Source organism: Condylura cristata, unplaced genomic scaffold (assembly GCF_000260355.1).
Source record: "Condylura cristata isolate star-nosed mole 26May11 unplaced genomic scaffold, ConCri1.0 scaffold00041, whole genome shotgun sequence".
Taxonomy (NCBI): Eukaryota; Metazoa; Chordata; class Mammalia; order Eulipotyphla; family Talpidae; genus Condylura; species Condylura cristata.
In genome coordinates this window covers 6,118,773-6,130,533 of record NW_004567142.1, presented here as the reverse complement: position 1 = coordinate 6,130,533, position 11,761 = coordinate 6,118,773, and the positions used below count along the sequence as shown (strand labels likewise).

Below are 11,761 nucleotides of genomic sequence, written 5' to 3'. Positions count from 1 at the left end.
ACCCAGTCTGCGCGCGCGGCCTCGCACTCGCGCGCTTGGTCAAAACCACACGGAAAGCGGTTTCTTGTTTCCAGCTTATCCACGCGGTAATTAGCTATGTTTGCATCCGACTGACTAGACTAAGATGTGTTTGGCAGTAACAAGCGCAATTGTGACGGAGCCCCGCGGGGGCCGGATGGTGACCCCCCCCCCAAGATAGAGGCCAAGGGCCCCCTCCCTATTCATGTCCTTGCGACAGGAAAGAGGAAGAGCAAACTAGCACTTGCAAAGCAACTGTCTGGAACGGGACAGCGGTGAGGCTGTCACTGTCCTTGGTGGGGGAGGGGTGCGGGAATGTCTTTGTTCCCTCCGGGCTCCTCCTCACCGGCGCCCCTCACCCTCCCTCTCTCCAGCAGGGAGTCCCAGGAAACCGACAGCTTGTGCTCTGGGGTGTCCACACGATTCTCCTCTCATCTGGGTCCTATTTACCCGCAAGACGCCGGGTAGAAGGTGACCTGCACTCTTAACTGTGCTCCCACACTTAGTTCATTTGCATCCCACACCATAAGGGGTGCTTCACATTGGTTTGAGCGACTTAGCGAGTACCTGTGTAACAGGGGTCCCCAGGTAAGGGGGTCAGGTTCCCTGCCGCACCCAAGGGAGGGTGGAGCTGAGCAGGCCAGCATTAAAGTTGCATTGTATTAAAGCTGACTGTGTGAAAGTTCCTTTCCATGCAAGGTCTGGATGTTTTGTCTTGATGTGGCCAGTGGCAGAACCTACTTTGAGCAGGCAGGTCTGGGGGCCTGGGGTGCCCCTCTCCCTGCCCTGTGACACCTGGGTCCCACCAGCACCTTCTGCCTGGCCCTGAACACAGAGCTGTGTCCTGCTTAATCCCTGTGCACATGACGGGCAAGCGAGGCAGCAGCGACCTCCACGCAGAGGACTTTGGGTACTGCTACACTGCTCCAGGCGCCTCGGCTGGTCTTTTATATCTGGAGGGGCGGTTAGGGGAGGTGAGAAGCTGGAGTCCATACTCGCCGCAGGGGTGGAAACACTCTAGCTGGCCTCACGGGTGTCGCTTTAGACCCACATGAGGGTGGGGAGAAGCTGTAGAGCCCCGAGGTCGCTGGGCATCAGAAGTGGCTCAGTCTTGCTTTCTTTGGCGGGTTCTGGCTAGCGGGGAGGAGCGCCTGGGCAGGCCTCCTGCCTTCTGCCTGGACGCTGAACCCAGACTTCTGGCCACATTTCCGGGGGGCAGCAAGCTGGCTGGCTTTTGAGTGGTCCGCAGGATATTTGGGCTGGGCCTGGTAGCTGCAGACACCCCCCGGGGCAAGGGCCTTCCGGGCAGGGCCAGGAAGCTCCTGGGGGAGTACAGGCCAGTCAGCTGTCCACTCGGAGCGGGCGCGTGGGTCTTGGCTGAAGCCCTTTCCCGCTCGGGGGCCCCACTGCGCCACGGCCTCCCACCTGCTGGCTGACCCACACGGCCTTGGTCCAGGAACTTTCTCGAGCGGCTGCTGTGGAGGGCAGTGTGGTCCCACGCTCGGCGTCCTGGCGGGGGGCTGGGCCATGAGAACCGGGCACAGGACGGGTCTCTTCCTGGAGGCTGGGACTGGCAGGGGCCTGGTGGGTCTCTGTGGGGGAAAGAAACTCGTCTTTGACCCCTCTGGCATCAGCATGGTCACACTGTCAAGGGCACCAGGCCTGTTCTGTGTGCGCCAGGTGGCCGGCGAGTGAAGTAACAACTACATATTGGGGTTTACTCTCCACCGGCGGGAAACCCCGTCACACACACACAACACAGGAAGTTAAATTTCACAGGAAAAGGAACATCCGACTCTGGCCGACTGGGACAGAGACCCAGCCAGAGGGGTGAGGATGGATAACCCCCACGCCAGCCAGCATGGCCTGTCAGCCGGACAAGCCCCGGCCACTGGTACGACCCTGGGGGATTTCCCCTCACCCAGCAGGAGGTGTACAGCAAACACATTAGCGGCACCTGGGGGTCATCTCTGACTCGGGAATGGAGCTGTGTCTGAATGGAAGGCTGAGAGAGGGGAGAGCCAGGGAGCGCCCCCAGGGCTGACTCACCCTCAGGCAGAATCCCGACTCCGAGGGCTCCCTCCCAGCGCTCTGCTTCCTTTCTTGGGGTCTCTCAGGACATTTCTGGGCTTCCCTCTGCTGCTCATCTTGCCTGTGCACAGATCATGTTAATGATGACCACTGGGAATCCTGAACCCCAACTCCTGTCCCCACCAGTGAGCGCCCAGGAACCCACCCTCCTGGAGCCCTGGCCCCTGTTCTGGGGGGAGGAGACTGAGTCTTGTGAAACAGCCACACACACCTGCTTCTGCGCCGGAGGGGCCCCGTCCCCCTGGATGTAACGCTGACTGCCCTCCCATGGGCGCTGCCGTCCGTGCCTGCCAGGGGCAGCGTGCAGGGACTCTCCCACCCGGCCCCCCTAGTGCCTCTCGGCCACTGTGGAGATCTTGTCTAGTCGATACAGTGTTCCTGTCTGTGCCGCAGAAGGCAGGACAGAACAAGTAGCGGGGAACCTGGTCCCCTGGGGTTCCACTGCCCGGCTCACCTTTGTCCGGGGGCCCCCTCCCTGTGGGCCTCGGGAAGGGACCCTGCCGGCTGGAGCTTGGGGATCTCCCTGGGCACCTCCTGCTTCCTGCCCTCCACGTTCTCTTTCTGTTCACGGACACTCAAGGGCTGGAGGGCTGGGGCCCCGCTCCCGTTCTTTGTGGGGCTCCTGCCACTGGCCGGGTGCCCAAAGGCGGGGTAGTTCATGCAGCTCACCTATGGGGGCAAAGGAGGGCGTTTGGGGAGTGGCAGGTCCGGGAAAGGCTTTTCTAGGTAATCTAAGGGCAGATTTGGGGGGCTGGCTGTGGAGGGGTTGGAGGGCCAGAATTTCCAGGCAATTCAAGGTTGTACAGTCCGTCCCAGAGACCACGAGGGGAGGGCCGAGGAGGGAGGACTTTGAGCTGGTGAAAACAAACTGATCATTGCCGGCGCATCAAACTAGCGGCTCAGGGTGCTGCCAGAGGCGTGAGCAGGCCGCTGGGGGAGGACGCTGGAGCCAGCCCCCGGAGGGCCCGTGCTGGGGCACTCGGACCCTTGGCTCTAAGCCACCATGTCCACTCACCCTGGTCCTCCCCACACAGGGAGCCGCCGGCCGCCCTGGCTTCGCCGCTGGCTGCCTCGGGCTCTGGGCCATGGGGGGTCCCAGGGGCTGACAGGGCACGACGTGAGGGCCTGGCTGCCGCGGCTGCGTGTCCCGGGGCTTGTCCTGCTCCCTCAGGGGCAGCTCATGGGGTTTCCTGGTCACAAGAAAAGGACAAAAAGAAAACCTGATGTAGAGCAGAGCAGATGTCCTCCCACCCCCACTTCCTGGAAAAAGGGGTGGGGCTCAGGCCACCACACCGCCAGCAGCCTCCGGAGAATCAACCGAGAACCGCATCCCATCCCCATCTTGCCCTTCATTTCCCAGAACAGGCCAGGCCCGGGAGAGACCCTGAGAGAGGGCAGATGAGCTCTGCTGCCTGCAGTGGCTGGTCCGGCCGCCTCGCTGAGGGTAGCCAGCACCTGTGCTCTGCATTTGTCTCCCACCGTCCCTCCAACCTCCGAGCTTCTACCATACCTTGGAGGGTCTATACACAGGCAACCAGGCTGACATTTTTCTCTACCTATTTCCAGAAAGCCACGAAGCCCGCAGAACAACCTCCTAGTGGGAGAAGCTGCGAGAGCCCCCAAGAGAGCAGAGCTGGGCATTAAGCTGAGCACATGTGACATTCCAGGCGGGCCCCAGGATGGGCGCAGGGTCCCGGTCCTCAGGGGAGTCCCGCCCGCTCACGCCTGTGTGCGATTTCACACCAAGCACCCAAAACAAAAGGCTGGTTGAGGTGAGGGCGGATTCAGGCAGGACCCAGGCAGAGAGCTACAGCCCAAGCGCCGAGCCCCACCTGTTTTGGTCTCCATGTCTCTGTGAGGCCGCGTGGGGTCGCGATGGCTGGGATTTCTCCCTGGAGACGCGGCGGACACTGGGATCCTCTCCTGGCCTCAGAGGAAACCGCAGCAGAACCTCCACCGAGGCGATGACAACCCACTGCTCTGTCATCATATCAACCTGCGGGCAGAGGAGCTGAGATACCCAGAATTTGCAGGCAGCAGAAACCCTGCACTGAGGGGGGTGGGGGTGTGAAGCATCCCCTCCTGAGCCCCTTCATGCCCAGCCAGCCTCAGAGCAGAAGGTTCCTTTGCTCCGGCCCCACAGGGAGCTTGGTGACCTCTGCGTGGCACCCAGGGAATGTTCTGGAAGGTCAGTGGGCCCTGGGGGTATCCACTCTGTATCCACTCTGTCGCCACTGAGTCCCGCCCCAGGGAAGCAGGCCTCGGGCCTGGCCGATTGGTGTCCCCTCCTCGTCTCACCCCCAGCCTGCACTTCCACACCGCCCATACTCACGTCTCTTTGTGGGATCCCCAGCTGCCGTAAGAAGGCTTTGCCCTCTTGCATGGAAAGCTTGCTGGGGTCCATCGTCTTTGGAGTGTCCCAGGACGGCGCTGGCCCTGTGGAGGGTGGAAAATGAGAGCAGTGAGTCTCCTCATCCTGGCGTCTCCCACAGGGGGCGCGATGGGCACCCCCACCTCTCTACCTGCCCCTTTGCTCTGACTACAGCCCCTGTCCTTCCACTAAAGAATGACACTAACCAGAATGAGAAATAAAGTGTAAAGAAAAGAAAGAATAGTTTCTCTACAACACCCAAAATGCCTCAAGCATGCGGGTTCCTTCCTCAGAGGCCTCAGGAACGGCCACGCGGGCTGGAACACTGGCGTCATGGCCGACCTCAGGCACCCGGCGGCCCCTGGAGACAGGCTGCTTTCCAGCCACGACCCCCTCCTTCAGTCTCAGAGAAAACAGAACATCTACCTCCTAAACTCCCTTATACTCTTCAAAAATTTTATTCATTTGTTAATTTTCAGGGCTTACAACAACAGGGATGACTAACGAAGGAGAGAGAAAGGATTTTCGAAAACTAGGAAGTATGTCCTCTGAAACTCTCGCAATCATTTCCTTAAAATCAAAAATGAACTGCAAATGGGAATGATCAAGAAGAAAAGAGAAGACGAAACTCCCACAGGCCAGCGGGGCGGAGCCTGTGTGCAGGGGAAGCGCCTGAGCATAGGTCAGCACACCATGGACAAACACACCACGGAGAAAGCAAACGTGCCCTCGTGGGGGCAAGACTCCGAGGGAGGGCTGGGGGAGCTGCCTGGGCAGGACAGGTGGGCCCGGCCACCCTGGGGGCGCAGGGTCAAGTAGCACAGCCCTAGGAAGCTGCGCCACCCTCTGTGGCTCAGTCCAAGTCCGTCCCGCCCCGGAGGTGACCCCCAGGGCGCAGCAGACCCCTCAGCAGTGGGTGTCAGTGGATCCGCCTGTTGTGCCCCCCACTCTGTCTCTGGGGAATCTTCTCACCGCCTCCAGCCAGCACCTCTGGCCTGTACCCCAGTTCCTGTATGCATAAATAAATACATCTTTTAAAAAATTATTACACAAACAAACAACGGCACATCAGTGAGGGCAGGCCCCAGGGCCGGAGCGGGCACACACAGCAGGCGCATGAGCGTTTGTTTCTTAGAAAAGGCGCCATTGGCAGTAGGCTTCGTAGGTCGCGACAGCACCAGGCCCAAGAGACACTGAGGCCGCCTGCAGACGCGAGACAGAGGCTGACATTGCTGCTGGTGTCCAAGGTTTGGACCCGAGGGGCTGGCTTGAGGTGGTGGCAGGAGGAACCCGGCCGCCCACCACCTTACACGCGGTCCTCTCTACCCAGGCGCACGGCTGCCCACTGCGACAGGCCGTCCAGACACCGGATAGACTTCACCCCAAATCACATTAGGAAAAGTGGTGCCACAGAGGCAGGAGGGAGCGGACAGCACTACCCCACCTGGGGCCAGACGCTCGGCAAGTCCAGAATCAAGGATGTCAGAGCCCAGTGCCAGGCGCTCCCAGCCTGTCTCTCCTCTAGGACGCGGTGGGCTGAGTCCTGCTCCCTCTTCCTGCTGGCTTTCAGGCACATCTCCACATAAAGGAACAAATCGCTCCCACTTTTTAAAGGCCTTGGGCGTGAGGCACCAGGGCTCCCTAACCGCTGCCCACTCCCCCACCCGTCAGGCGCTAGGGGTCCGTCCTTCCAAGGGACTTTTGACTGCGAAGCATTTTCGAATCAGCGTTTCTGCTAAGCTACTATGAAGACACCCAAAGCTGCCCAGACAGCCCGCAACCCCATCTCCTGTTTATCTGAAGGGAAAGCAGCCCTGGCTAATGGAAACCAACCTGAGGCGGCGGCCCTGGCGATAGGCGGGTGCGGGGCCCGGCCTGGGAGAGGAGCACCTCCGGGAACCGAGGAGAGGGGACTGAGAAGGGGCTTCTGCTGGCCTTTATGCTGGTCAGCTGCCCCAGGCCCCTCCCTTCCGGTAATGCCCACACCTACACTAATCCCGTCAGGTCAGCGGGTCCCCATCCTAATCCCCGCTGCTCTGCCCACTGGGGGCTACCTTCCTTCTTCGCACTTCCTTCGCAGCCTGTGACGCAGCTGCGACAGTCCACCAGGCTGCTCTTGGCCTTTCCCAAGGATTTCAAATGATGCACCTGTGATTCTCTCTGTGGCCGTACCTGTAACAGGTCCAGGTTTCATGGACGCCGCCCCCACTCCAGATACTGGAACTACTAATCCCATCAATACCGAGGAGAAGCCGCTGGGACGTGAGGGCGGAGCTGAGCAGCCAGGTTGGGATAAAACCGGACATGTGGGCTCTGGGGGTCTCACGGCTGATCGTTTTGGCTCTCGACCAGTTTTCAGCGTGCCGGTGGAGTCCAAGTCAGCAGAACTGGTAGGACATTCTAGTTACCTTGTATTTCTCTCCCTCTTTCCCTGGGTTATTCCTTTACCTTTCTCCTTATAAATAAATCCATTATTTAACCTTTTTGAGTGTGTCCATAATACGATTGAATCGTAAGTGCGCGGGTGAAGACCCACAGATGGGCAACCCAATTCACACTGGGGTGCCCTGTAACACACCCACCGTGTTTGAAGCCTTCCTACCGAGGTTTCCATGGCGAGAGGGCCCGGGAGGGGCATCTCTGTACCTTCTGTTTGGTCTGTGAGCCAAAGCGAAATTGGGCCCTCCCTGGTGTCGCGATGGATTAAAGCACAGCACCATGAAGCTCATGCCTGCATCCACCTCAGCATGAGTTCGACCCCAGGCCAGGGAGCTGACCCACGTGATGCAGCAGACAGCTCCTGTCTGGCCCGCTGCTCCCCTCAGCAGTGTACTTCCTCCATCTGCCTATTCTGCTCCCCACTCTGCCTCTGGTGAATCTTCTCACTGCCCCTGCGCCTCTAGCCTGTACCCATTAAAAAAATAAATCAAAAAGAAAAGAAAGCAAAGTCCATTTTTAGAAACCAGGGCCACATATGCCCATACTGCGTCACCTGCACCTGGGGGGTGCCTTAGTGCCCAGCCCCAGGACAAGGCACGAAGGCTGGAGATGCTGACCTGGGTGTGGGTGAAGATCGAGTTGACATGGGCCTGGCTTGGGAGTCCAGGAATGAAGTAGGAATGTGTGTGTGGGGGGTGTCAAGCCTCACCCTAGGTGCTCTGATCTGTGTTGTCGGTGTCAAAGCCCAGCTCAGGCAGAAAATGCCAGAAGCCTGGACTTAAGGCCCAGGACATGACGTGAGGCCTAGGGGCACAGAGGAGGCTGCCCTGTCCCCCAGGCACCTGGAGCAAGCTGCATGGAGGGTGGGGGCAGGGTCCTGGAAGCCGGGGAGCTCCTGGGGTGTGGAGGTGGGGGGTGGAGGGTGGAGTCTGGAAACTCTGAGGCAGCTCTGGGAGCCCTGCCAGTCAACCACCTCTGGTGTGTGGGAGGAAGTGGTGTCCCCAGAGAAAACCCACGCAGACACGGAGAAAAACGCACGAAAGTAATGGCAGCCTGCAACCACGTGTACTTTCCCACGGGCGTCACATCAAACTGACATCACTCGGGACCCTGCGTGGGGGTTGACTAATACCTTGCTTAAATTTGGTAAATATAAATACATGGTAAAAACATGTACCATGTATAATACTTTATATGTTAATTGCGTTAACATAGATGATACAGCTATCCATCAGTCACGCGTATGCACACACACACACACACAAACACACATACACAGTATCTGACCTCCCCATAGCCAGCTGGAAGTGAAAACAGACGCTTCTCTGCAGAAAGAGGAGCTTCTCACAAACAGACCTAGCAGGACCAGGGAATCACAGCAAATTCTACAATCCACTAAACCTCATGAATTTATGTCGCTTAGTTATTTTTAAAGAGCATCGGAGAGTTGGCATTTTTTTAAATACACTTTTATGCTGAAATTTTCAGTTATCAGCTAGGACTGTTTTCATACTTTATGAAGAAAACTAAAACATAAGTCTCCACAGATCCATTGTTCTTTCCTACACACAAGACACACACCGGCACCTCCACAGCAAAGTCTCCCTACAGCAAGTCGGGGGTCCGTGCCACAAAGGAGGAAACAGACTCAGCCACTGAGCCAAGTGTTCGTCAAAAAGACCCTTGTAAAACCCAAAACAGTGACTGACTCTCCAGCGCCAGCTGTGTGTCCCCTAATTCAATGCAATTCTGACCCTATTTTCCTGGGGAAGCCACCAGCCAGCCTGACCCTGGGGCCCCTGTGGAGGAGGCCAGCTCCCAGGACAGAGGTCACTGTGACCTGACCAAGGGGGCAGCCCCAAGAGTCATGTGTTATCCGGCCACAAGGGACTAGGAGAAGCGTTTCCACGGAAGATGAGCAGTTTGAGGGATGAGGGGCCTGTGAGCCAGAGGGAAGCGACTGCAGGGAAAGAGTGGGGGAGGGAGGCTGAGAGTGAAAGTCCTCTCCAGGCACAAAGCTCTGCCCCAATCGCCAGTTCAAGGAACCAGAAGTTTCCAGCCCCATTCTTTGTTGTGTAAGGTTGATGGCTCTGGTGGTTCAACCCAGTCTCCAGTCCCTGGTGGGTCTACGAGGTCTCGGGTGGGGGGTGCTGGCTGGAAGGGGTGTTAGGGCTTCCACTTCCCAACTGCTAATCCCATCAGCAGTCCAAGACCCACCCACTTCCCAACTGTTAATCCCATCAACAGTCCAAGACCCACCCTCCCCTCAGGGGGCACCTGAGATAATCCTTCATTAACATAACAAAACCGCCACCTTCTCTCAGCCCTCAGGCAATTCCCATGGTTTTGAAGTTCTGGGCCATAAAGGACACAGAGAACCAAACAGGGATTTCTCATTAAAAAATGGCAGCAAATTAAATGAGTTTTATCACATGCATAGATTCACATGCAAAGATATGTATAAATGCCACCGAAATTAGGATACAAAACAATTATATCACCCTCCAAAGGAAAAAAAAAATGGCAGCAGGTCCCTGAAATAGACGTATGTTTTCAGTCAGGAAGTTCACTATATCCACTGTCACCTTGCATTGACAAAATGTTGGTGTTCTCTGGCCTTCACCCTTCTGCGGGTAGTCTGGAATCTGTCCGCAACTGCTCTAATCAATTGTCACCTAGAGGGAAACGGACACTATTCTCTGAATCACAGGGGTTCACCCCCAGCGATGGTGAAACCAGGTATGCACAGGCCTCCAAATTCCAGTGTTGGAACCCAAAACCCCATTTCTCAGGGCGGGAGCTGAGCCTTTGGCAGGGGACTGGATGAGGAGGAGGTGCCTGATGGGCCCGATTAGACCCCCGGTTTGCCCGCCCCCAGAGTAAAGACCCTCAAAGGGAGGGCGACCACCTGAGGCCACGCCCCTCTGATGGGTGGCGGGAATTGCTTCCACCAATGGGCGCGGGCCCCGCCCCTTCAGGGCGCTATAAAAGGCAGAGCCAGGCTGTTCCCAGTCACTTGGGACCCAGATCTGCCAGCTACAGGGTCTCTGCGTGGCTGGTAAGGATGGAAGCCCAGGCCGAGCCTGACCCCTCCAGCCCCTGCTCACCGGACATGCCCCCCATCCAGCAGAACTCCGCTGAGGAAGGGCGCTCAGATGTGGAGGAGAAAGCTTTGGAAGGTGAGAGATGTGGCGGGCTCAGCGTGGGCAGCAGCAGGCCGAGCCCCGGCTATGGCCGGGAGTGGGCAGAGGGCTGTGTGCCCCTTGGGGCTTATTTTCAGGTTTGAGAAGAAAATGTGACCTAGTCCTCTATCTGCCCATGCAGGGTCCACTCCTCTAAACTCCCTCTTTTTCTCCAGGAGCAAAAGCCATGACTTGTGAGCAGAATTCCAAGGAAACAGAGCTCAAAGATAGAAACGGCTCTGTGGGAGAATCAGGTGAGACATCCTTCTCTGGGAAAGGTGCCTGGGAGGCGGGTGACTCAGTCTCTAGGGGAAGGAATCCAGGTACCAGGACTTTCCAGATCCTGGCCTCTGGGACTGCTGGGAACCCGGGTCATAACCCGGGCTCTGTGGGGGTGGGGGGAGAGGGGGTTTCTGGTGTCTCTTGGTAGGGTCTCAGTTCTCTTTTCCTTCACAGAATCTAAGAGCAACTCCAACTCTGAGGCGCGCAGCTCCCGGAAGCGGAAATTGAGCCCTAGGAAGGGCTCTCCTGATGGCACAGGTAGGGCCTGCACCCGCTGAGCAGACAGCATAGCACTAGGTGTGTGGCACCAAGGGGTTGTTTGCTGCTGGAGCCAGTGTGAGCACAGGGATCCAGACTGCCCAGGATGCTCGGGGTGTGGCCTCCTGGGGCCGGAGGTTACGGGGCTCAGGAAGGGGTCCGGGGATGCAGTGAGCTGGCAGGTGTCTCACTCATGTGCTTCCTCCACAGGCCCCTCCTCAGAGGATGAGCACCCTGAGGTGCTGCACCGGGAGGAAGGAAAGGTCCCCAAAGGCAACAGCAGTGAGGGGGTCCGGGATTCCCGCTGCAGGAGACCTCACAGGAGGCGCCCTGGGTGCAGCAAGAAGCCCAGAGCCAGTTTCCCAAGGGGCCAGCCGCCACCACTCAGGAAAACCTTGGTGACCTCGCTGCGCTCAGTGTCCGAGGCCATTTACCAGGACATGGTCTGGGTGCAGAGGCAGCAGGTCCAGGCCCCGCTGGGCTGGGAGGACCTGTCTGCACTGGCCCAGCTGCGGGCACCCCTGGCCGACCTAGTCCAGACCATCTACACCATGGCCTCCCAGGCAGCCTACGCCATCCCTGCCGAGGGCTGGCTCAGCCCAACGCCTCCTCCTGGCGCCCTGGGCTTGCCTGGCACAGAGGATAAGGCCGGGGTGTTGCCTGCAAGCAAGAGGAGTCCACTTCTTCCCCTGGACAAGTGAAGCTGAAGCTGCAGTGGAGAATACTGGGCACAAGCTGAGCGGACCAGACCCACTGGCACAGGACTGGGCTCTGCCAGCAGAATCAAGGCCCACTGTTGCCCACGTTCCTCTGGGCGAGCTGCAGCAGTGCCGATTATGGGCGAGGGTGAATCAGAGGACGGGGGGAGTGGACACAGGCTCAGGATGGGGGCCTCGGGGTTTCCTTGATGACCAGGACTCGGACACGTCGATTTCATGTTCGGCGGTGTGTGGGGGACTGGGCTGGAGGGGTGCCGGGCAGCACGACTTTCTCATGAGGCCAATACAGAGTCCTTCATGTCAGCATATTCTGCACAGCGGCAGAGTGGAGGAACCAAATCCACAAACTGCTGTACTCTCTATATTGAGAAATATCTTTCTCAGCTTATGCTCTGCTTCAA

The 11,761-nt window shown here is 58.2% G+C and overlaps 1 protein-coding gene across 1 annotated transcript; it reads left to right on the top strand.

Moving 5' to 3' along the window:
- The first annotated feature begins 10,031 nt into the window (after positions 1-10,031).
- Positions 10,032-11,342, top strand: LOC101622530 (protein FRG2-like-2). Its single transcript, XM_004694064.1, has 4 exons — positions 10,032-10,098; positions 10,278-10,355; positions 10,558-10,641; positions 10,852-11,342. The coding sequence occupies exons 1-4, from the start codon at positions 10,032-10,034 to the stop codon at positions 11,340-11,342; spliced, it is 720 nt and encodes a 239-aa protein (XP_004694121.1).
- Positions 11,343-11,761: the final 419 nt, after the last annotated feature.